Source organism: Babylonia areolata, chromosome 30, assembly GCF_041734735.1.
Source record: "Babylonia areolata isolate BAREFJ2019XMU chromosome 30, ASM4173473v1, whole genome shotgun sequence".
Taxonomy (NCBI): Eukaryota; Metazoa; Mollusca; class Gastropoda; order Neogastropoda; family Buccinidae; genus Babylonia; species Babylonia areolata.
The window spans coordinates 23351885-23378855 of NC_134905.1; the positions used below are offsets into that span (position 1 = coordinate 23351885).

General features: G+C 40.6%; 2 protein-coding genes across 5 annotated transcripts in view; one reads left to right on the forward strand and one right to left on the reverse strand.

Annotated features, from left to right (window-relative positions):
* The first annotated feature begins 522 nt into the window (after positions 1–522).
* Positions 523–16642, forward strand: LOC143275685 (motile sperm domain-containing protein 1-like). The gene is made up of 8 exons (XM_076579978.1): positions 523–616; positions 820–903; positions 2891–3055; positions 4516–4591; positions 5644–5744; positions 7309–7524; positions 8446–8586; positions 9926–16642. Exons 3-8 carry the CDS (start codon positions 2947–2949, stop codon positions 9973–9975), a joined length of 693 nt encoding a protein of 230 aa, XP_076436093.1. The 5' UTR covers positions 523–616; positions 820–903; positions 2891–2946; the 3' UTR covers positions 9976–16642.
* Positions 16643–16826: 184 nt separating this feature from the next.
* The window catches only part of LOC143275536 (uncharacterized), a 151937-nt gene continuing 141792 nt past the window's right edge, over positions 16827–26971 (reverse strand). For 3 of the 4 annotated variants that reach the window (XM_076579721.1, XM_076579720.1, XM_076579722.1), the window contains one exon: positions 16827–23027. In XM_076579721.1, coding sequence (XP_076435836.1) covers positions 22861–23027 — 167 coding nt within the window. In that variant the 3' untranslated portion in view covers positions 16827–22860. The remainder of the gene's footprint in view (positions 23028–26971) is intronic. The other variant, XR_013053438.1, reaches the window with a different exon arrangement.

The window sequence follows — 26971 nt, forward strand, 5'->3', positions numbered from 1 at the left end:
CAACAGAAAAAGAACAGAAAAAAGAAAAGAAAAGAAAAAAACCAATAAAACAAAACAGAAAACGAAACACACTGACACACACACAAACAACAACAAAACAACAAAACCCGAAAAACAAACCAAACCAAATAACTTGTGACAAACAACAATAACTGACACACATCTAGACACAGGTACATAGTATTTTTTTGCAAAACAAGTTTAGGAAAAAAAAGATGACAAAAATGTTGAATTAAAGAGGAGATCTCATTACTGATAATGAATACCGGAATCACATACCATGCGATCTGAGAGGTATTATTTTCCCTTTTATGATGTTAAACCAGTTCTTTGAATTGAGTTATTGACTGAGACGGGATACAAGTGTATGCGTATGCAATGTAAAATATCTTACTCCCCCTCCCAGTTTTCTTTTGGAAGCTAGCCAAGATGTGAACACAGCATACAGGCGAAAGCCACACACTGACATATCATGATAATAATATATGTAAACTTTTGACCCCTTTCACGCTTCATACAAAAAAGAAAACTAGCGTACACATCATTTGATGACGTCGACTCTCAGCACTTCATCATAACAAAGTGACCACCAGCTGATCTTTGTTCCCATTTTCAGGTACCCTCCGTGGATTTCACACTTATTTAAGAAAGTTTATTAGCGTCATATGCGTGTGTTAGCTTATTAATAGTTAATACAGGCGTTGTGCAGTGTTTCGTTGGATCGATCGCTCACAGAGAGAGAAAAACAGGGTCACGGAAAATTGCGTTGGGAATAAAGGGAAGTCAAGTCTGACTTGGTTTGTTTGTTTTGCATTTCAGTCGGACACTCCCAGTGCAGGAGCCAGGTTGAGATGGTTTTAATCATGTGAGATGAATCGTCCAGCCATCCTGCTCACAAATTAGGTGAGTTCAAGAGTTTCGTGTGTTAAGGTGTGACTGATGAAACGTTTTCAAGTTAGACATTCCGATTTCAGACTTCTGTGGCACGACCAGCTGTTAACTTCTCAAAACAATACGCAGATGGTCACTGTTGGTCCCGTTGCAGAAATAGGGTGTTGGGTCAGGATACGTTAAGGGCAGGGATTGCAGGTCAGTAATATAACCATTATTCAGTATTTAACAGTGTCACAAGCATTCATCGAAAGGATGTTTAAAAATGTTATTATTCATATGTTTTATCAGTTTTGATATCTTTACATCGTTGGGTTGAGTAATTTCATGGTAATGATACTCATAAGAATGATGAAATAGTGCATTGTTGTTTTGTTTGTTGAATGATACTGATATAATGATAATGATACTATAAAGCAATTTGGTGTCATATACTGTACCATGTCAAACTGATGCAAACTAGGCCTATTGGTTTGCTCTGCTTGGCCAAATTTCTGTGATACTTCTATCCCAAAATCGATTGTATAATTTGCCATAAATTCCATGTTTTGAAATAATGAAAGCCTTTCAAAACAAAACGATATCCGTTGAAAACAAGCAAGGAGATGAAACACATTACAGAACAAGTTTTGCTGATTCTTCAAACATGCACAGACCATCAAGAATTCATCAACTTCAATCAAGTGTATAAAAAAAAAAGAAGAAGAAAGCATTCTAGCATTATCATGTTGCGTATGTATAAAATACACAATATGGGATGGAACATGAAAAAGATCAGCTTTCAATGTAATACATTTTCCAGTTGAAGTTTTCAAGAATACTTACTAATATAAGATTCATGAAGGCAAAATGAAAGACCCCAAAACACACACATAACACACACACAACACACACATAACACACACACACAGGGGAGGAAGCATGTAGTGACACGCATGCACACTCATGCAACATCACCTGAACAACACTGCATGAAAAATGGGCAGTGATATTGCCAATTTTTAGATTTCACAGAATCACAGAAATGTTTGGCTATAGGCTAAAAAGCCTTTTGCCCTCATAATCAGTGTCCATTTATGTGCTTTTGGATCACTTGTTGTGAACAGACCCTTGTTTAAATCAGGCATAGTGTATACTACATTTATCTACAGCTCAATAAAGATTTAACTCTGTGGAAAATACGTGGTCCTTAAACTTTTTGTCAATGTGATTTTTGAAGGCGTTTACCGATGGTGCATTGATGGTGTCATAGGAAAGGTTATTCCACAGATTTATGATACGGTTAGTAAAAAAAACTTGCGGAACTGGTTTGTTATGAAATTAGTTTTGTTTATTTTGAAGTTGTGCCCTCGAGTTTTATCGTAGTTAGCCATAGTAAACAAGGAAGAGGTGGTGCAAGGATCATAAATGTAGATTTGAAGTCCTTGATCCCAGTTCACGTTTTCCTTGTAAGCCTGGTGGTACTGTACTAACTGAGTGAGCTAATCAGACATCCAAGGAAAATGAAAATTGATTTTTAAGCAAGTAATTGGGAAAACCAGATTCAGTGAGCGAATTATGAAAAAAGATAATTGAACTAATGCTTCTGAGGAAATGATACTTTGTTTCAGGATTAAAAAAGAAATATCATAAAGCTGTCGTGACTGAATTTTGCTTACTAAAATTGCTAGGCAATCAGTTAAGCATGTGGCGTTAGACGAGACAGAGCGAAAACCTGACAAGATGGCGTGGAGAGCCTTGGCCAAAGGAATGATTCAGCGCTTATAGCTGTTAGAGGCGTTTGATTGGCTAAGAGCGGGCCAGACTAAGAGGGGCGTCTTTTCACCGTTAGCCGCGCGAAATTTGGCCAAACAGAGCAAACCATAGGCCTAGTTTGCATCAGTTTGACATGGTAAGTATATGTAAACACCAAACATGGAGTATAATACAAACTCCTCCTTTTTGATGGTAATGATGAGCCATAGAGTTTGATAATCTTTTGGATATAATTATAATTCAGACAGGGTGCGGAGTGAAGAGTGGGACTGGGAGTGGACAGCAGCACTGAGCAGCATCATGACGGCGAGCATCGTGGTTGCACCGCCCAACCTCTGCTTCCACAGCTCGGAGCCGGAGCAGAAGTTTGAGATTTTCAATGTGCACCAGCACCCTGTGAAATTTGTGGGTAGGTGTGGATTCGTTTTGCAATGTTGAGAATTCTCCTTTAATGTTCTACTTGTAGTTGTACTGATGTCGGGTAGATGTGGAGTTGTTATGCAGTGTTGAGAATTCGCCATTATTGTTCTGCTTGTACTGACGTCAGGAAAGTGTGAAGTTGTTTTGTAATGTTGAGAATTCGCAATTATTGTTCTGCTTGTACTGACGTCAGGAAAGTGTGGAGTTGTTATGTTGCCATTATTGTTCTGCTTGTACTGACGTCAGGACAGCGGAGTTGTTATGTTGCCATTATTGTTCTGCTTGTACTGACGTCAGGACAGTGGAGTTGATATGTTGCCATTATTGTTCTGCTTGTACTGATGTCAGGACAGTGGAGTTATGTTGCCATTATTGTTCTGCTTGTACTGACGTCAGGAAAGTGTGGAGTTGTTATGTTGCCATTATTGTTCTGCTTGTACTGACGTCAGGAAAGTGTGGAGTTGTTATGTTGCCATTATTGTTCTGCTTGTACTGACGTCAGGAAAGTGTGGAGTTGTTATGTTGCCATTATTGTTCTGCTTGTACTGATGTCAGGACAGTGGAGTCGTTATCAGTTATGTTGCCATTATTGTTCTGCTTGTACTGATGTCAAGAAAGTGTGGAGTTGTTGTGAAATGTTGAGAATTCTCCTTTATTGTTAGAACTACTTGTACTGACGTCAGAGGATAATGGATGGAATCTTGTTCACGTGTAGTGTAGCATCAGTAGTTTCATTTGATTTCTTTTCATATTGTGTAACAGCAGATTTTGAGACAGGGAGGGTCATTGTGACCACCGGTGTGTGTTGTGGTGTGACTGTGTACTAGAGTTTGTGCGTCTGAGTGTACACATGTGTAAAGATTCCTCACCTGACAAGATGGCGTGGAGAGCCTTGGCCAAAGGAATGATTCAGCGCTTATAGATTTTAGAGGCGTTTGATTGGCTAAGAGCGGATCGGGCAAGATTGGGCGTCTTTTCACTGTTAGCCGCGCAAAATTTGGCCAAGCAGAGCAAACCGATAGGCCTAGTTTGCATCAGTTTGACATGGTAAATATATGTATCACCAAACATGGAGAATAATACAAACTCCTCCTCTCAGCGTCTTTTCTGTTGACGTTTATGTGAATGTAGCACTAGCACTGTAGCAGAGTGGATTTCATGCGTTTCTTTAATTTCTCTGAATTTTATGTGAAAGTGACATGTTTGATTTTTTGTGCATTTCTTTGATTTTTCTGTTTGTGTGTTTGTGAATGTAGCAGAGTGGATTTTGTATGTGCGTTTCTTTGATTTTTCTGTCAAGTGTGCATGTGAATGTGGCACAGTGGATGTTTTATGTGTATTTCTTAAAATTTTCTTCACCGATTTTTTTTCTTCATCTTTTGGAGAGAGTGAGTAGTGCTTGATGGGTGTAAACGATATAATTATAATGTTTCATTTGATGGATTGCAGTGAAGGCGACTGCTCCAGAAAAATATATTATCTCCAACACGGAAGGAATGATCAACACGCAGTGTAAAGTATCAATGTGAGTGAATAGCTCTCTGTCTTCTGATGGTATGCTTGGGTAGGGGTGTTTACATTTTTTTTTTTTTTTCATAAAGAACGTTTTTGCTTTTCTTATTATTTACAATCATTATAATTTTGCTGCGTATTGTTTTGAAACAAAAAAACACAACATTATTGCTTTTCTTTTTTTTTTTTTTTTTTTTACAATCATTATTACTTTGCTGTGTGTTGTTTTGAAACCGTACATATATTTTTGTTATCTGTTCTTGTGTGTATGTTGGTCTGTGGACTGGGTGTATAAAATCTGTATTGGAAAAACGATGATTAGTATAGTGTACAATGAACTTGTGCTTTGTTACACAGGGTGAGTAACTAGAGAATGTAAGAATGATACTTCTCAGGTTTGTCTTCAGTTTCTCTTTTCGTTAAATTTTGTGTTTTTAAAGAATGTGTCTGTCAGATTGTTAATCAGAAGAAAAAAAAAAGTGTGTGTTTGTGTCATCGTGTGTGTGAGTGCGTGTGTGCATGTGTGTGCGTGTGTGTGTGTGTGTGTGTGTGTGTGTGTGCGTGTGTGTGTGTGTTTATTTGTGTGTGTGTGTGTGTGTGTGTGTGTGTCTCTGTGTGTGTCTGTCTCTGTGTGTGTGTGTCTGTGTGTGTGTGGTATGTGTGTGTGTGTTAGTCCTAGTCAGTGTCTTAGTGTCTGATTTCTAAGTGGTTTTATTACTGTCATGTTTTGTTGTGTGGAAGATAACATCACACAGATGTAATGCTTTGTCCTTTGTAAGAGCAGCTTGAGCTTTACAAATTACATAACAGATTTACATGCACACATATCATGTACACTTGCAGTCACAGAGTACACACACACTCTCTCTCTCTCTCTCTCAAGAGGTATTCACACACATGCACACACAGAACATCACCCTTGCATTGGCATATGCACATGTGCACACATGCACACACACAGACACTCTCTCCCTCACACACACACACATGTATACATACACACACATAAGACTCACACTCGATCACTGACTGAGTGAAGATGATTTTTTTTTTTCTGTGTGCCAGCACTGTGACGCACGTGGACGTCTGTGTCACCAATGAAAACGTGCGTGACAAGTTCCGGATCTACTTCAGTCTGCTGAAGAACAAGAAGCTGGAGGCTATAGGTGTGTAGAGCTGCTACAGTGTCATGCTGATGATGATGACAAATACGCACAAAAGACTAAAACTGAAAGGAAATATATCTGCTGAAGACTAAAAGGAAACAAGAATGGATTACAGAAAACTGAACGGGAACCAGGGCAGAGTTATGTCCAAAAGACAACAACAACAACAACAAAATGAGAACAGAGTTATGTACAGACGACAAAAAGGGAATAAGAATGGAGTACAGAAAACTAAAATGGAATGAGCACTTGTACAGAAGACTAAAAAGGAATGAGCACTTGTACAGAAGACTAAAAAGGAACGAGCACTTGTACAGAAGACTAAAATGGAATGAGACTAAAATGGAATGAGCACTTGTACAGAAGACTAAAATGGAATGAGCACAAAATGGAATGAGCACTTGTACAGAAGACTAAAATGGAATGAGCTCAAAATGGAATGAGCACTTGTACAGAAGACTAAAATGGATTCAGAACAGTACTGAGTACAGCTTCTTCAGATTTCGAAGTAGTAATCATAAGCTGGAAATAGAAACAGGGCGACACAAAGGCATACCACCAGAGTTACGGCTTTGTAAGGTTTGTAACATGTCTGTGATTGGGGATGAGTTTCATTTTATAATGGAATGTCCCAGTTATGATCTGTTACAAAATAGATAGGTTCCTAAAAAAATACTTGCCTCCAAAATCGGTTTTTAATTTTTGTAATATGCTCAAAGGAGGCAAAAAAATGTCATTTTAGCTGTAAGTAAGATGATTAGATTTGCAAATGTTGCCTAGCCACACTTTTGGAGTTAAAAGACATTTGTGTTTTCTCAACTTTTATGTGACATTGTTGTGTATTTGGAAATGTTTGTTCTGGGCATGAAAAGATTATGTGACCTGGTTGGAGACATAATTTGATAAAAAACAAGAACGCCAGAGAATCGACAGACAGACAGAAAATACGAAAAAAAACTTAGCCGTATGAATAGCACAGGAACAGGAGTCATGAGGGCTGCCGTAAAAAGAGGGCGCTAGTCAGGGGGGCAAAGGGGAGGTTACCTACTTCCAGGAGGTTATCGGCTGTAGCTACTTTCGTTTTCTCCACATAGGCGGATATTAGTTTGCACAGGACAGGAATGTCAGACCCCTGCCGGAGTCTGCACTAGTGGTATATGGTAAGTATGTTATTTAAACGTAATTTTAGATAGAAAATTTCCTATTTGCAACAATCCTCCATACTCCAGTAGTTGGCAAAAGGAATGATTCAGCACTTACAGCTTTTAGAGGCGTTTGATTGGCTAAGAGAGGACCGGGCAAGACGGCTCGTCTTTTCACTGTTAGTCGCGCGGAATTTGGCCAAGCAGAGCAAACCGATAGGCCTAGTTTGCATCAGTTTGACATGGTAAGTATATGTATCACCAAACATGGAGTATAATACAAACTCCTCCTTTTGCAGCAATCCTCCATACTCCAGCAGGAGTGAAAGGATAATTAAAACTGGAAGCTTGAAGAGAGGTGAAGGAAGTATAAAGTCCAGCAGAACGCTGATGTTGACGTGGTGACACGCTTGTCTGTCCAGGACACAGGGACGTCAGTGCTGTGCTGTACGCCCAGAAAAAGGCGTCTCCGATGAGGGCGGAAGGGGGTTCCATCACCACCTCCACCACCACCACCTCCTCCTCCTCCTCTTCCCCTGCTCGCCGCTCCTCGCATCCCTCCTCTGCCTCCTCCCGCTCCGTCGTCGCTCAGTCCCCCCTGTCTGTCTCCGAGGTCCCCCCTCCTGATGCCGTGCATGGTCAGTCTTCTGAATGTGTGACTGTGTCTGACTGCTTGTTTTATCAGGCTTTTCGGCCTAGAGGTAACGCGTCCACATAGGAAGCGAGAGAATCTGAGCGCGCTGGTTCGAATCACGGCTCGGCCGCCGATATTTTCTCCCCCTCCGCTAGACCTTGAGTAGTGGTCTGGATGCTGTTGTCATTCGGATGAGACGATAAACCGAGGTCCCATGTGCAAGCCTGGATTTAGCGGACGTAAAAGAACCCACGGCAACAAAAGGGTTGTCCCTGGCAAAATTCTGTAGAAAAATCCAACTTCAATAGGAACACAAATAAAATTGCATGCAAAAAAAGAAAAAAAAAAAAAAAAAAGGGTGGTGCTCTCTGCTCTTTTTTTTTTTTTTTTTTTTTTAATTTATTTTGGATTTTGTTTAATTATTGTCATTATGATTTTTTTCTTTACTGCAGCAGATGTAGTGCAGTTTGAATGAATCAGTCCACTTAACTTTCACACCTGCTTAGATCTGAAACTGCTTGAGATAAACGATGATGTGAGTTTGGTGTTGATGATGATGATGATGTGTGTTGGTGTTGATGATGATGATGATATGTGTTGGTGTTGATGATGATGTGTTGGTGATGATGATGGCGATGACAGTGATGATGTTTTTTGTTGTTCAGGCTGACAGTGATGATGATGACGATGATGATGACAATGATGACAGTAATGATGATGACGATGATGCACTGTGTCCACTTGGCCACACAACCTGCTGTTGTACCTGGTGATGAGGATGACAGTAATGATGATGATGACAATGATGACAGTAATGATGATGACAATGATGACAGTAATGATGATGATGACAATGATGACAGTGATGATGATGATGACAATGATGACAGTAATGATGATGACGATGATGCACTGCGTCCCCCAGGCCACAACCTGCTGGTGTACCTGGTGCCCATGGTGTTGGGGGTGGCTGCTCTTTGGCTGCCCACCCAGGACAGTGTACCTGGCACACCCTGGTACCTGGAGCTGTCCGTCGTCACCAAGCACACCATCTGCTTCTTCCTGGGTATGTGTACCCCACACCCTGTCTGTGGCTGGGTGGATGTTGAAGGGAGGGGGAGGGTATAGGAGGGGAAGGGTTGAGGGGTAATGTGTGTGTGTGGGGGGGGGAGGGGGGGGGGGGTGGGGGGGGGGGGGGTAAGTGGATAAACACCAGTGGCAAGGTGTCATAATGTCAGCAGCATTTCTGTAATGCAGGGGGCAAAGCCCTCTCTTCATCTGTCCTTCACACACTCAGGTTTGCTGAACTGAATCTGTCAAACATAGAATCACTTATTTGTATTTCTTTTTATCACAACAAATTTCTCTGTGTGAAATTCGGGCCTCTGTCCCCCCAGGGAGAGCGCGTTGCTACACTACAGTGCCACCTATTTTTTTTTGTATTTTTTCCTGCGTGCAGTTTAATTTGTTTTTCCTATCGCAGTGGATTTTTCTACAGAATTTTGCCAGGAACAACCCTTTTGTTGCCGTGGGTTCTTTTACGTGCGCTACGTGCATGCTGCACACGGGACCTCGGTTTATCATCACATCCAAATGACTAGCGTCCAGACCACCACTCAAGGTCTAGTGGAAGGGGAGAAAATATCGGCGGCTGAGCCGTGATTCGAACCAGTGCGGTCAGATTCTCTCGCTTCCTAGGCGGATGTGTTACATCTAGGCCATCACTCCACTATTGAGTGAAATGGATTTTTTCCCCCTAGAACTAAGGCTATCATTGTTTTGCATTATAGTGGGGTGGTGGGTTTGGTTTCAAAATATTCTTCATAGTAGACTGTAGTATTGAACAAAAAACAAATGTGCCGTTTTTCTTTCACAAAGTCTGGGCATATGCAGTGTAGTCCAGTGAAATTGCTGGACTAAATTGGACTTGGCTCAGTCACATACCATGAATTCCAAATTTGATGGATTGTTTTGAACACTACGTTTTGTCCAGGTGTTTTACACCTCCCCTATGAATCTCTTGTTGTGAAGTAAGGGTGTATTTTATATCAAATGCTTGGATTGGCTTTGACAGTAGGTGTATCAGTGAAGAAATCTATTGGGTAAGGTATAAAACAGCAGAAACCCAATAGACTCTCTACTATAAAAAAAAAAAACAAACAAAAAAAACCCAAAACAAAAAAAAACAAAACAAACTTACTGTCCCCATGTTCTTTCTTGGTGGAAAATATTTCTCCCAATATTGATTTCTTTCATTTCTAGAAACCCCTCATCCAAAACGTTTTGCTAATATATATTTGTTGTTTATGGTATTTGAATATGATGGAAAGAAAAAAAAAATTTTTGTTTGGAGACTGAAAAATCATAAGTATAATAACCAGGAGTAATGATTTTTTTTTTTCCAGGTGTGTTGGTGACTCTCTTTTACAAGAGAGTTCAGCAGACAGAGAGATGACATGACAGGAGACCTTAGTCATGTATTGCTGGCATCATCATCTGCTTCCTCTGAATCATTCTGTGCACAGCCCACCAAATTCCTCTCTCTCTCTCTCCCCCACCTCCTTGCTAGTCTGTGTCAAATGGAAATCTTCCCCCAGTTTGCTTTTGTGACAAGCATGCTACACCTGATACTATGTACACAAAGCAGTTATGATGGCAGTGTTGTGTGTGAGGTTGACTTTGGGCAGTTTCCTGTTGAGACAGGGTCTATCTCAGGTGAGTAGAGGAGGTTGGTATAGCAATGCAGTTTTAGGTCATGGATAAGAGCTTGGTGTGAAGGATATTTTAATATGATGCAGATTGTACTCATGGACAGGAGGCTTTGCATGATGGATATTTTAATATGATGCAGATTGTAGTCACGGACAGGAGGCTTGGAGTGATGGATATTTTAATATGATGCATATTGTAGTCATGGACAGGAAGCTTGGCATGATGGATATTTTAATATGATGCAGATTGTAGTCACGGACAGGAGGCTTGGCATGATGGATATTTTAATATGATGCAGATTGTACTCACGGACAGGAGATTTGGTGTGATGCATACTTCAGTATGATGCAGTTTTTTTTAGTCATGGGCAAGGGGTTTGTCAGGACACAGTTTTCAGTCACGGATATTCTTGGAACAAACTGATGATGTTGGAAGCCTTGAAGACAATGAATACAGGTCACGAAGAGGGAGAATTTCATCGTGTGGTATCAAGTATGGATAGATGCATCTTGGGATGAGTAACTGTTTAGTTCATCAGTTCTTGTTGCTTCAAACAGTTTTAAAAAAAGAGGAGTAAGATTCAGAATCATTTTACCTTTGAGAAAAATTAACAGTGATATTTAAAAGGGACTGAACTCTTTTTTTTGTGATAAAAAAGGGAGTAAAATTATACACCTTTTCTTTTTGTTTGATAAGGTTTTGTGATGTCTTTGATAAAACTGTTTTCTGCTACAGTGTGAATGTGAATATCGGATGAAAAACTGATGAGAGGTGAGCTTGATAACAGTGCCTCAAGCTTGGAGAGAAATATTTACAGCAAAAGTGAAAACAGATTTTTCAACACAGCGAGGGGGGGAAAAAAAGAGAAAGATTTTCCAGTTTTTGGACAGGTGACGGCCTGAAACCAGTTTCAGAATTTTATTTTTATAAAACTTTAGACAGAAAATTTCCTTTTTATAAAACAGATACTGTTTTTGGGGAATAAACATTGGGTTTTAAAAGGCTGAAATTTTGTTGGTGTATTTCTTGTCTGGAAATGTATTGCCTTGGTCAAAATTAATCATTGAATTATTTGATTTAAGAAACTAAACAAACCCAAAGCATATGAAATTTCTTGAAAGGCGCAGTGGTCGGTATACATGTATTAAAAGTGAAGAAGAAAAACTCCAAAAGAAAAGATACATCATTTTAGAGTCCAATAAAAAGAATTGAGGAGGCGCTGTGTAATCTGTAATCTCTAAGACCTGTGCACCCCCCTGTATTTTTCAGTGTGTGTCCCTGGGGAAAAAAAAAAAAAAAGAAAAAAAAGAGGAGAAATACGGAAATCTGATTTCATAAACCCAAAATCCAATTTCTCAACAATCTAGAATGCTGTTACAGATATTTATTGTTTCCGACATGAAAATGGTTATTGTATATTGCAAGATAAGGTTGTTTTTTTTGTTTTTTTTGTAAAAGTGTGGGAGGGAGGATGGGGAGAGAGAGCGAGCGAGTAATGGTCATTTAATTAAACATACTTAATTGTGACCCACTAATGCGGACTTTGGCAGGGGTCTGACATTCCTGTCCTGTGCAAACTACTATCCGCCTATGCGGACAAAAACGAAAGTAGCTACGGCCGATAACCTCCCGGAAGTAGGTAACCTCCTCTTTGCCCCCCCCCCCCCCCCCCCCCCCCCCCCCCCCCCCCCCCGACTAGCGCCCTCTTTTTATTTTATTTCCTATATTGATCGAATGTGATAAAATACTGAAAGGCAGTGAAAAATAGTGAAAACTGTTACGACAGTACTAGTAGTAAAGGTTAGTTGAGGGGTGCACAGGTCTGCGGTCAGGTGTTGGGACTTCTGATACAGTGTTCACCAGTGATCAGGGTTCCATGCCTTGTTTTGGCATGGTGTTTGTGTCCGTAGGGAATCCGATCCCCAACAGAGAAAGGAAAGACACGATCGACTTAGAGGTAGAAAAAAATGAACGAATCGAGGGGGCCTAGTCGAAACGAGTACACAGAATGTAAGAAAAATATACAGACAAGCCGCATGCAGCAAAATAAGGCCAAATGAACATGCTTAATAGCCAAAAAAAGCGTAAGATGAGACACAGCGAAAACCTGACAAGATGGCGTGGAGAGCCTTGGCCAAAGGAATGATTCAGCGCTTATAGCTTTTAGAGGTGTTTGATTGGCTAAGAGCGGACCGGGCAAGAAAGGGTGTCTTTTCACTGTTAGCGGCGCGAAATTTGGCCAAGCAGAGCAAACCGATAGGCCTAGTTTGCATCAGTTTGACATGGTACAGTATATGTATCACCAAACATGGAGTATAACACAAACTCCTCCTCTTTACTCCACTTTTACTCACTACACCCAGGTGTGCATGAGTGAGCACCTGACTTCTGTTGGGGGGAGGGTCAAAACGGCAGATGGACAGGATTAACTCACTCAGTACGGCCAGTCCTCTCATCTCCTCTACACATACCCCTCGGATGTCCAGTGGGTGTCTGAATGACCCACTCTTTAGCTTCCGTCGTCAGAATTGTGATATTCTTTGTCAACATTCACCTCTTCAGTATAAGAGCCTTCCACTTGCAATATTTTGATGATGGTAATTGGGGTGAAACGCTGTTAACGTCGTCTCTTTCGCCGTTCGTATGGAAAGAGTTAAGCCCTGCCTTTCTATGCTGTGCCCTCGACACACTGGATGTGAATTTAATGCCCTGCTGGCTGCGAAAAGGCTAGAGAGTAAACTGATACATTTGGAAAAAAAAAAAAAAAAAAAATCGTGTATAGAATATAAACAACCACCTCCAGACATTCGTTATTCCACACATATCTGGCTGGTTCTAGATGTGTGGGTGAAGGGGGGGAGGGGAGGGGAGGGGAAGGAATGGGAGGGGGGGGGGAGGAGGAGGGGTGTGTGTCATGAGATGCAAATTTTTATTTTTTTATCAGTGTTCGCTCTTTTATTTATTTTTATTTGTATTTTTGGTTTTGTAAGCAGGCGTGTCTGCTCATCTTATTGCAAGGTTCTCTTTTTGCCTCCAAGAACCTTTTATTATTTTATAAGATTTTTATGAAAATAGCATTTTTATCCTTTCTTTGCTGCGTATGTCATGTGCACGGTGGTCATCGTCGCTATCAGGGTCTGCTGCTCTTTGTGTACCTGTGTGAGCTGGTGTTTGCTGTAGGTGTAGTTTGAATCGTCAAGACATTGCTTGACCCTCACAGCAGTGTGTGTGGGTAGTGTATTCAGAGGTTGATCTCAAATTCATCGGTATGCAATCTTTTTAAATTGAAAATGAAACATTTCGTTTTGATTTTCACACAAAGCTGAACTGGTTTGTGCTTTTCATCTGTCGACCCGACCCATTCTGTGTGAGAAGTGAATACGCAGCTCACAACATTTGAGTTTTTTAATCATTACTAAAACTGGAACCTTGCAGCAGTGAAGCGTGCGTTTGGAATTTGAAGGGAATGTGTTCAGTTTAGTGTATTAAATGTGTATAACTGGAATGTGTGTGTGCGTGCAGTGATAATTACAATGTATGTTGGTGTGTGTGTATGTGTGTTGGTTGAAGAGAAAGAGGGGAGGGAGGGAGGTATGTTTCAATTGTTTTGTGTATAATACTGGAGACAGTATTTTGATAGGTCTAAATTTATCAAAGTTGTGAATGCACGTCCATGACCAAAAGTTTATTGAAACCATCAATGAGAAACTGAAAGCACTTGTGAGAAGTCTTATCTCAATTTTGGCACACACAATAATTATGTTTGCTGCCATTGTGCATGTGTTAGTGGAATTTAATGGTTACCAGTGCACTGAGTAGCATAACACAAAATTATGCATTTAAGAGTAAATCATTATTTTCGTTATTGCTGTTAGAAATATCAAAGTAATTGCATCAAATAATTTTACTGCTTATTTATTTTCCACTTAGATGTGGAAGCGGTAAGGTACGGTGGTGATCCCAGCTTGACTTGAATTGGGGGACAATGCACTTTCTGTGTAGAATTGTGTTCATAGTTTTGGGTGGGCAAAATGTCTGAATATATTTGAGATCTTTTTTTTTCCCCTTGTTCAGAATTTTCTTTTTTTCCATCAGTACCCTGAGCCAAGGAAAAACAGTTGTTTTATTAGTTTCTGCAAGTACTCTTATCACATCAGATTTTAGCACCTAAAGGATGGACTTGTAAGCCATGTTCGAAATATAATCTGTTTGAGGAAAAGGAGGGTAGAGATACATAAACTAAACATTTGTCCTTGTGTGAACAAGAGTCTTGGCTTACATAAACATTTGTATTTCTTTTTATCACAACAGATTTCTCTGTGTGAAATTCGGGCTGCTCTCCCCAGGGATAGCACATCGCTATACAACAGCGCCACCCATATTTTGGTAGGTTTTCCTGCGTGCAGTTTTATTTGTTTTTTTCCTATCGCAGTGGATTTTTCTACAGAATTTTGCCAGGAACAACCCTTTTGTTGCCGTGGGTTCTTTTATGTGCGCTAATTTCATGCTGCACACAGGACCTCTATTTATCGTCTCATCCGAATGACTAGCGTCCAGACCACCACTCAAGGTCTAGTGGAGGGGGAGAAAATATCGGCGGCTGAGCCGTGATTCAAACCAGCGCGCTCAGATTCTCTCGCTTCCTAGGTGGACGCGTTAGCTCTAGGCCATCACTCCATGTGTGTGAAAGATAGTGTTTGTGTGAAAGATAGTCTGGGGCTCTCAGTTCAGGTTGCAGGACAAATACTGGGCTTGATATTTTACTGCATTATAGATATTGTCTTGGATATTTGTGTTTGAGTTGTTAAAACACTTGTGAAATTGTGAACATAATCCTTTTCTGTAAGTACAATACCCTGTCACTGTTTTATGTTGGGACAATAAAAAATCATTAAAAAAAAAAAAAGTCAGCACATTTCATGGATGCGCATTTTCTGCTTTTTGTCTTGGGGGGTAAGAATTATGAGTAAAAATAATATGTGCTTGTTAAATATATGTTGATTCCATAACATATTACTCATAATTTTTACTATTTCTTTTGGTTTTGTGAAATTCAGTTTGTGTCCATTACTCAAGATGTTCCTTCTGTTTCATTTTAATTTTTGTTGTGAATTTGTTAAGATAATTGTGATAGTTTTCTGGAATGTTTGTGGATTCCATCACAGGTTACGCATACTAATTCTTTTGGTTTTGTGAATTTCAGTTTGTATCCACTACTCATGACGTTCGTTCCGTTTCATTTTGTTGTTGTGATTTTGCGAGGACAAATGTGAATGCTTTCTGGAATGTACATGGATTCCGTTACATTTTACTCATACTATTTCTTTTGGTTTTGTAAATTTCAGTTTGTATCCACTACTCATGACGTTCGTTCCGTTTCATTTTGTTGTTGTGATTTTGTGAGGACAAATGTGAATGCTTTCTGGAATGTACATGGATTCCGTTACATTTTACTCATACTATTTCTTTTGGTTTTGTGAATTTCTGTTTGTATCCACTACTCATGACGTTCCTTCTGTTTCATTTTTTGTTGTTCACTTGTGTGGACGAATGTGATCGTTTTCTGGGATGATCCCTTTATCTACTGATCATCACCTGCCCTTGTTCTAACTCACTCAGTACGGCCAGTCCTCTCTTCTCCTCTACACAGACCCATCGGATGTCCAGTGGGTGTCTGAATGACCCAACCTTTAGCTTCCGTCGTCAGAATTGTGGTATTCTTTGTCAACATTCACCTCTTCAGTATAAGAGCCTTCAGCTTGCAGTATTTTGATGATGGTAATTGGGGTGAAACACTGTTAACGTCGTCTCTTTTGCTGTTCGTATGGAGAGAGTTAATACACCTGGTTGTCACTTAAGCTTTGCAGTTTTTTTTTTTTTTTTTTTTTTTGTGTGTGTATGTGTGTTCTGAAGAGAAATGCTTTCTGCCGCATTATCCATAGTTTTTTCAGTTTCTGTCTGCTCTTGAGATTTTCCCCCTGATGGAGCTTCATCAAGAAAAGGTAAATGGTGAAACAGAAGGATAAGGATGAAAAGCAGTGTTTCTAGAAACATTTTTCTTCTCAGTGCAGTATGTACAGTTCTTACTTATTTTCAGACTCATTTGATATCACTTGACTCTGGAGGATGTGGTAAGATTCACTGAGAGAGTTGTGTGTTATTGTTTCTGTTATAAATCTCTGTTAAGACTGGAATGATATGCTGATGTGAGGAATGCCGAGTGTATTTTGTTGTATTATGTGAATTTGACTTGAATTTAAATTGTGTGTATTTGCTGTAAATTTTATTTGCTGTATGAGTGTGTTTTTCGGAATCTATTTTTTTATTGAAAGAAAACTTTCCAGTAGACTGCATGAATACATTTTTCTCACACTGAAATTGTGTGCAATAAATAAATGACTTAGACTGTGTGTAGGGGTGTAAGTGAAAGAGAGAGAGAGAGAGAGATGCTTCCCATAGAAACATGCGTCCTAGCCTTTCACTTACAGTTGAACATAACCATGTTCAAGATGAACTATTTCAACATTCTTTGAACAACAAAAATATCACAAAACTCCTTTCGGACACACAGAATGAAATTGAACAACAAGTCAAGTTGGTCTAAGTCTATTGCCATACAAACAATTGCACAAAAAAAAAAAAAAAAAAGAAATTGAGAAAGAAGAGATCTGAAGTGGTCACACTTCTGCTGTATCAGCAGCAGCTCACAGAAACACACACACACCCCTTCACTTAAAATCCCATACATACAATTCCACTCAGATTCACACACAACCACACACATGCATAAGAACATATCTAACAGAAGGAGAGTTACATCCATTCAGTCTGTTCTGCAGTTAGCATGATCTGTCACACACAACACTTCCACAGATAAATAAAGCAAAATTCAAACCGACTCAACCATGTATCTCTATCTCGTGCATAAAACGCACACGCATGAACCACACAGAGAAAGGTTAACACACAATATTTTCTGCTTGACTGGGATGCAAGAGCCATCTTTGCAACACCAAGTTTGCTTTTCACTTGGAACGGTCCTAACGCTATGCCAGCTCCACAGACTTAGGAACATGCTTAACATTAAGCAAACTTTGCCTGTACAGAGACCTCGCATGAAACCTATCCCTCAGCTCTTCCATGATGTGTATACCTTTTCCTTCATTTTTTAATTAAAAATACTGTTTAAAATATTTTTATGAAAAAACAAACAAAAAAACCCAAAGAAAAAACAACTGTCTTATTTTACCATCAGTATATAACCATAAATGAACACAAACAAAACAACTATGTGCAATCCATTTTTTTTTCACATAACTTTTTGTACTTTGCTGGGGGGATAAGTGTTTCTAACTACAGACCCTACACTGATAACAACAGTGAACACGAACCAAACAAACCCAGTGGATGAGAGGAAGCAGTTTGAATCGACAGGTGAAACATCCGGGAAGATCACTACTTCAACTGGACCATTCATTACGAAACGAGTGGAAAAAAACAAACAAAAAAACAAAACAAAACAAAACCAGGGCTGATATCAGTTTAGAAACAGCACAAAGCTTTTCCAGTAATAAAAAAAAAAAAAGGAAAAGTGCTACCACGCATATATATATATACGATAGTTGTGTCCGACAATGACCATCAGAACAGCAGAGAAGGCAACTGCTGTTCCGACTATTTGGGCTAGAATTTGATTATAGTGGAGAGTGTCTTGCCCCAAGTTACATCACCACTCTCTCGGCCAAGAGGGTTTTAAGACAGTTGGTGTTGGGATGGTTCCCAAAGGCCAACTAGCCCCCAAGGCTGCAGCACTAAGAGCCAGTGCAACTTTGCCTCCTAGTTTGAGAGTCATAGTCCTTCACAAAAGACTAAGCTGTAAATGATTTCCCACTGACTGAAGAAACTCTTGATAATACAGCTCTCACTTTGTGTGCACGCATAAATATCTGTAAAGAGTATCTGGCCATTTGCAGTCATTTTATTCATTCATCATTTTACTGCTGTGTCTTATCTTCCTGGACCCCAACTGAAAAGAATCACTCATGACATGAACATGTTTTTATCTGAATGTCAGTTGTGAACCAGTGCTGATGGGGGTGGACTTACACTTGGCATATGTGTGCTTCGGAAACCTGCTGAATGCCGACATGAATGTGCATAGTTTAATCTGCATGTAAACACACACAGTGTGGACACTTGTTGACTTGGGAGATTGTACAGGTTGTAAAAAAAAACAACAACAATACCTGCTCTCTTAACCCACCAGGGGCTGTATTCAAGAGAACATCGTGCCTGAGGGTAAATGTGTACCTGCGGGTAATCTGCCTGAGGCAAGGCAAACTGTCCGAGGGTAAGCAATATCCAGTATTCATGAACACAAGAGTCTACCTGCATGTCTCCAAACCCAAAGGCAAATTTACCCTTACTACCTGCCAAGGGTGACTGCCCATGAAGCGGAGGTAAATATGGTGGATTCTTTTGCAGCATTTTTTTTTTTTTTTTTTTTTTTTAAAGGGAAAACAGGCGTGCTTTACGGATAGCACATGTTTTGTGAACTCTCTCGACAATGTTCCGAGCTGTGGTGTGATGAGAAGTGAAACTGAAAACATGCGCAGACGGGAATCGTCGGGATTTAAAAAAGAAAAGACGATGGGTTAGCTCTCTGAGCAAACCACGTGTGTCTTGAATACGAAGATAACTTATCCTTCAAGGTAACTGCACCTGCTGGTCCCAACCATGTCAAAGATAACTTGCCTGAAGGCAAAATGAATTTCGTCTTGAATACAGCCCCAGGTGCTAGCTGGGTATAAATCATGGAGCCCAGAGACTCACAAGACACAAGTCAACACACAGTACACTGTCACCGTCCCACAGCACCTCCCACACTGTGTTAATAAAATTCAATTCAGAGTCATTCTCTGTTGTGCTGATAAGTGGTGTTACTCTATTACTTTTTGTTCTGTTGAGTAATTGCTGCCTCTGAGATAACTTATTCTACGCCCACTAAGCATGACGCCACACAACAATTTTCTGTATAACTACCTTCTGTAGGACTGAGAGCGACACATTTTCTCCCTCACCCAAAGCCAAGCCAAGACTCGATCACCAAGACAGTCCCATTCTGCTGGTAACAAGAAAGTCTTGCAGAGCATGTTTCTCGCTCTGGTATCGCTGACACCGGTTCCCACATACACCCCCCCAACCCCCCCCCCCCTCCCCCCAACCCCTTCCCAACTCCCCCTTTGCCAAGATAAAAGGTGTGATGATTCTGTTGGTCAGAAGAACATCTGTCACAATGAGTTGCTGTGGCTGTGGTGTCCCCACAAGGATGTCTCTCCCCTCTGTGCCAATCTCTTGCTCTGTGTAATGCTGACAAATCCAGAACAAGTATCTACACTCTACATTGCTGCCCAGGCTCCACTGGACAAAGTCTTCAAGATAAGCGGACCACAATATTTATCATTTCAGTTCCCATGTTCACTTTCACTGATTCAAAGCACTGGAAAAAGATTTTATGTCATTATACTCTGCAATAAGGAATTGGTTTCTCTTATTCCCCACCCACCTCTTTCCCCTTCCGCTTTCCAGTGTAAGAAACTGCAGCTCACTTCTGTCAACTTTCATTTCCATCGCCGTCAAATTACTTCAAACTGTCTACACAGTTCTTTTGGTATGTATGTGGTGAGTTTTCATGAACAAAACGATTGTTAACCCTTCGAAACATCCTGATCAGGCATCATACTAAAAACAACCACCCTCCAGGCAGTTACAGGGTTAACACTGACCAAAAACAAACAAAAAGAAAACAATGACAAAATTTGATAAAGATTATTTGGTCTGCGTGCCGTACAGAAACACGGTCTCATAACGTCTTCTTGCTCATTCATTCATCCTTACAGGATTGGGATAGCCATGCTTCACACAGCTAATAACAGCCCTGTGTACTGTATAAGCTTCATGTGTGATCAACACCTCAAGTACTTCCTCTCACATAATTCATTCACCGTATTCCACATCTACCTTCATCTAAACACTCTCACACACACACAACTTCTGTTCCATCACATCTGAGTAAGAAGTTAATCACTTGTTCAACGTCTTCCTCCAAACTAGTTTGCACCCAGAAAAGAAATTCAGCTGCTTTCATTTCATGCACAGAAAAAGCCACAGTTTTCGTTCGCACCCACCTCAGTCCACACACATAAAGTAGAGAATCAGAGCTATGAATAACTAAACAAAGAAGAGAAAAATGCTCAAAAATGTTAAGCTGAATATTATTAAAGCAGAAGTGTTTTTAAGCTGAAATGCAGAAAAGTGACTACAGTGTAAAAAGTTTAATAACAATATGAGTGTGGTCCACTTGGGAGGGCCGGCAGTATGGCTACAGCGAGAGGCTGGTCCACAGTGTGTGAAGTTTTTACATCACAACACACACACACACACACACTCACACACACACACACACACACTGACACACATACACACACACACTGACACACAAGCATACATTCATAAATAAACCAACAACTAATTTCAGCCTGAAAATGTTTTCTCAGTACAGAAAACTCCATCCCGACACACACACACACTCGTACAGAGAATGATACACAAACACACACAGTCAACAAACCAACTAATTCCTGACGGAAAACTTTTTTTTTCCCGCTACATAACACACACACACACACACACACACACAAACAAATGAAGACACACACACTAACAAACACTCTCTCTCATCAAGACATGGCAACGTAGATTTGCAACTTGTTGCTTCTGGCAGCATACTGTGAACACGAACTGTGTTGTTAGAGATGAATACATCATTAAGTACTCCTGGCTCCACTCACACCTATGACTATTCCACCATTTCCAACACACTTTCACTGCCCACAAGTTAGGATTCATAGCGTTTCACCCCAAAAACTCTGCTCCACAGCTATCAAAACCTACAGTCACTGACCGAGTCTGTCCATGGATAATAAAAACGCCAAGCACATCCACAACTTCAGGGACATGCCAATCTTCCATACAAAGTGATTGTACATCGAAAGCAACCTTGGTACGGCACAGAGCGTGTCTATACCTGTCATAGATGATAGCTTTTAATCAGGTGGCAGTTTTTAAACAATGACGACTGGGTGAAACCTAAGGGGTTATCCTACTTGTGGTCAAAAAAAAAAAAAACAAAAAAAAAAAAAGTTCTTGTGCCTGTACATTTCAGAAAACAAAACATGAAATACAATTCATACACAATGTTTGTCATGAAGACAATTGTTCAAACCAGAACCGACCCATGTGAACTTGTAACCAACAATCCACAAACACGAGAGATCAAATGATTTTATAATGTCATCATACCATTTTTGCAAAATGACTGATCATGACCAACACAGAAACAACTGTGAACATGATTTTTTGGGTTTTTTTTTTTTTTTCTTTCCAAAGCTTTTAGCTCTGCTGTACTGACTTTTCCTTCATTCGTCGTGGAAATGAGCTTGTGAACTCAACAAAACGAAAAAGAGATTTAAAACAACTCATTTGACACCACTGTGAAAAGTAACAATGTTGATGCAGTTACCTGGACAAACAAAAAGTTATTCTGTGCTGGAATTGACAATAAACAGCTAGCAAACAAAAAGTGAAGAATGGGCAGATATATGACAGAAAACAGGAGGAGGACATACAAAATACAGGAGAGAGAGAAAAACAACAACAACAACAACAAAAACAAAAAAACCCAGCAACATTTGCTGAGTGACTCAAAACTGTCAACGCTGCTGATTTGTTTTCGAAGCGATTTGATTTGTGTTCCTCCTCAGCAGTAAGCTCCCCCTGCCAGTGTGTATGTCTATTTTTAGCACACAGAGGATGTATCACAGGTCAGGTGTGAGTGTGTGTGTCCCAGTGTTGCCCCTCCACCCTCCTCACCATCCACCCCCACACCACCCCCCATTCACCTCCTCCAACCAGCAACCACACCGCTCCGCACATGGCATGAGCAACAAGTCTCAGACTTCATGATGTCGGACGTCGCTGGCCTCTCTTCTCTCTCAGGCTCTGCTCCAACGGAAGAAGGACTGACAAATTCCATCGTTTCAAGGACAGTTCTGTTTGTCTGCACCATGGTCAGACAGCATTGTCTGAGGTCATGATGGCGGAGGTGGCGCTAAACAAAAGACAGGGGGAGGTCAGTGCGTTGCTCATGTGGTCACAGCTACCCATGGACCTTCAGTGGACTGGCTTCGTCCAATGCTTCAAGTCAATCCACAGCATGCACCCACAAAGTGCAAGCACAGCGTGTACGAACACAGTACGTGTCAGGCCAAACTGCGTTCAGGTCTGCATGTCAAGATCCTGTACTTCTCAAATGTGTGGGTGACTATGTTTTGGTAGTAAACTACTAAAGCTACACTCTGAGCCATGCCAAGGCACTCATGACTCATGATGATGTTATCAGCTACTTCAGCGTCACAGCAGAAACAGGCTGGCTTCACTACATCCACGTCAGGGTAAAACTCGCAGCATTCTTCCCGGGAAATTTTGTTCTTGTGCTCACAAGGTATCGACCAACACCTTATGGTGATGAACGTTTCTTGTTTCTGTGCCCCGGATATTTGTGTGTGTTTCACTTCTGCCGTGACCCCATCAACAAGGTCATCAGTCTGTTGGTCTGTTGGGGTGTGGAATGCTGGGAAGGGGTGCCCACAGTGCGGGGCAGAGTGGCGTTGGTCGACACCCAGGAGCTGGTCTTAGATGTTCGCAGGCTGGAACTGCGAGAGGCTTTCCTTTTCACTGAAATCAAACAAAAAAAACCAAAACATGCATGGTCATGTGGAATCCACTAGAAACGCTACAACATCAATGATGTCAGATATTGAACTGATTAGGATGTTCTGTTGTCTGAATTTGTTGTTTAAGATGATTCTTTGCTAGCACTGTGTACCTGTGAGGAAATCTTGCAACAGAAGTCATTAACAAGAAATCTATCGGAAAAAAAAGAGAGAGAGAGAGAGAGAAATATCCAGTGTCAGATATACACCGTTGCTGAACTGATACAGATCAAACTTGTTCCATCAACACAACTTAACTGAAGGGGTGAGGGGACTGGAAGGCTAGTGGTCATAATTAGTATCTGTTTCCAGAAAGAGAAATCTGTTCCAGTTTTGTGCATTCTTCTTGGAAGGTGTTCTCTTCATTTTCCCCTCATGTTTCCTGAAATAAAACCATCACCAACATGTCTTTACAATGTGGATCAGCATATCCACGTGTGTCCTGTGAAGAGTCAGTGTAGCAGAACCATGTCAGAACATTGCCCACTGCTTGGTGACCTGTCTCGGCTGTTGTCTGGCTTTTTTTTTCCACTCATTTCTGTCATTTCAATCATGACTGAAAGTGTGTGTGCATGTACATGTTTGAGCATTTGTGTACGTTCATGGGTCATTCATTGTGTGTGTGTGTGTGTGTGTGTGTGTGTGTGTGTGTGTGTGAAACACATGCACTTTCATACATCTATATCTGAATGAATCTATAAATCATATCATATTTTTTCTAATTAATTTCCTGTTAAGCTTTCTAATTATACAGACATTGGAAAGAGAACAGAGAGAGAGAGAGAGAGAGAGAGACAGAGAGACAGAGAGAGAGAGACAGAGAGACACACACACACAGAGACAGAGACAGAGAGAGAGAGAGGAACAACATCTGCAAAAGAAATGGGAGAGAATGAAATAGGAATTAACAAGATCCCAGATCTTTTTTTTTCTTTCTCTCTAACAAAAAAGAATCAGAAAAAAAAGAGAAATACATTCTGCACTCTACTCAGAACCAGACAAGTAAAGACTTTTGATAAATACCTTCTGCACCCTGAACATGCTGTGTCCTGGAATAACTGTACACTTGGTGCGTCTCTCTCCCGTCACATTAACCTGATGCTACATTGTGCTATACAATCCACAACGAAACATACCTAGAGACTGCCTATCTTCAGTGTGTGTTGATTAATGTGCAGTAGGATACACTGTGCTGTTGACCCAGACCCATCAGGTCTCTCTCTCTCTCTCTCTCACACACATTTAATAACCTCACATCAGTTGTGAAATTGATACACATGTCTCTTTTGCCTGACTCCTTCACATCCAATCTCTTTCTAAAAGAACAATATAACAGAATAACTCATTTTCATGGTTTCACACACACACATCTCTCTCTCTCTCTCTCTGTCTGTCTGTGTCTGTCTGTCTGTCTCTCTCTCTCTATATATATACACACACACATGTACGCTGTATTCAAAGTCATTAGAAAAAATCCACACAGATATATTTTTCATATCATATACGTTGATAACAATGGTCAGCAGAAACTCCCAACATATCACCGTCCTTCAGCAACCAATCCCACATTTCTCACACAACACACATCGGCAGTGGAACTGACATGTCTTCAGTGTATTGTATCGTAAAATATGACAGTTGGTCACAACACATTTCTCTGTATGAAACTGGGGCTGCTTTCCCCCCCCCCCCCCTGCCCCCCCCCCCCTGCCCCCCCCTCCACCCGGGGCCAGAGCAGTGCCATCCTTCCTCTTCTCTCTCTTTATTCTGCCTTCTGATGCATTTGGTTTACCATAAAGATAGGATTTTTCAACAGAATTTCTTCTTTTATGTGTGCTGAGTGACTGCTTCACATGAGACCTCTGTTTAATCGTCTCATTCGACTGTTGATGTACGAGTTAACCCAAAATATGGTGGCCGACAGACAGTACCTCTCACATCACCTGTGTGAACGGGCAAAGTTCAGAAAGTTCATTCAAGACACTGTTGTTAAATGCCCCTGATGTTGGAATGCCAATCAATCAGGCAACCAATCATGTCTGTTCATTCATTGCCAGTCTGAACTGTTCAGTTTCTCAAAGAGGCGTCACTGCACTGTCGAACAAATCCATAAACGCCACACCACATCCGCAAAGCTGATGCCTGACCAGAACGTAAACCAACATTCTCAGTACCCGTCTGACTGCAGAAAGCACTTCATGCTGTCAATACCAGTTCAGCTCACTGTACCAAAACTGCCGCCGGTAATGCAGATACATTCTCATCAAATGGTGCCAGTGGAGAGAATGATCATGCCAGAACACTCAGAACTAACCAGCATCAAACACACCACAGCATCACGATGCAGTGACACACAGAACACCGTGACTCAAGGAGACTTCTCTTCCAAATGAATAAAAAAAAAAACCAAACCCAAAAACCCCCACCCCAAAACAACAACAAAACAACAACCTTCAATTTCAAAGCCCTACGATTGGGACCTTGAGGTAGTCAAGGACTGGTGATAAGCGGTATTATTATTATTTTATTATTATTACTACCCTTTTTTATATTATAACTATTATTTATTTATTTATCTATTTATTTATTTATTTATTTATGTAAGCTTATCTATTATTTATTCACCTTTTTACCTTTTTTTTTTCTCAAGGCCTGACTAAGTGTGTTGGGTTACGCTGCTGGTCAGGCATCTGCTTGGCAGATGTGGTGTAGCGTATATGGATTTGTCCGAATGCAGTGACGCCTCCTTGAGCTACTGAAACTGAAACTGATGAGTGGTAACTCGTATTATCCTCACCACTAGTGCGGGCCTCATAGTGCCTCAACCACAAAATGTGCTGAACATCCAAATACACATGTTAAAGTTCTTGTGCCAGTGGGCTACAGAGACATGGACACATCAGACGCACTTTGCCCATGAATGCAGAGTATGGCTGCCTGAATGCTGGGAAGAAAATGGTCAGACAGGTACAACAGCTGAACGGCTAATTAAAGCCATGTATTTCCAATTGTAAGGTCCTGGGTTTGATCATGAAACTGGTGCATGCTGGACTGAGTGTGGAGAGATTTCTCCAATGTCCCAGGTCAGCATGTGTTTCAACCTGCTGGTGCCTCCATTCTCTTAGTAGGTGCTTACATGCAGAGTATCAAATACATGTGGACGTTAAAGATCCCTCGAACCATCAAATACATGTGGACGTTAAAGCTTAAACCATCAGATACTTGTGGACACTAAACATCCATCAAACCATCAGATACATGAAGATGTTAAACTTCCCTTAAACGGTCATATACATGTGGATGTTAAAGATTCCCTGATCCATCAAATACATATAGACATTAAAGATCCCTTAAACTGTCATATACATGTGGATGTTGAAGATTCCCGGATCCATCAAATACATATAGACATTAAAGATCCCTTAAACCATCAAATACATGTGGATGTTAAAGATCCCTGCATCCATCAAATATATGTGGATGTTAAAGATTCTTTAATCCACCAAATATAACGTGGATGTTAAAGATCCCAAAAATCCATCAAATACATGTAGATGATAAAGATCCCCTTATCAATCATGTACATGTAGACAATAAAGATCCCCTAATCCATCACGTACATGTAGATGATAAAGATCCCCTAATCCATCATTTTCACCTAGATGATAAAGATCCCCTAATCCATCACACACATGTAGAAGATAAAGATCCCCTAATCCATCAGATAAATGTAGATGATAAAGATCCCCTAATCCATCACATACATGTAGATGATAAAGATCCCCTAATCCATGACATACATGCAGATGACAAAGATCCCCTGATCCATGTCAGCATTCTACAGGTCACAGATACATTAACACACCCTGCAGGCACAACCCACCAAAGCTGCTTTTCGGCTGCCTC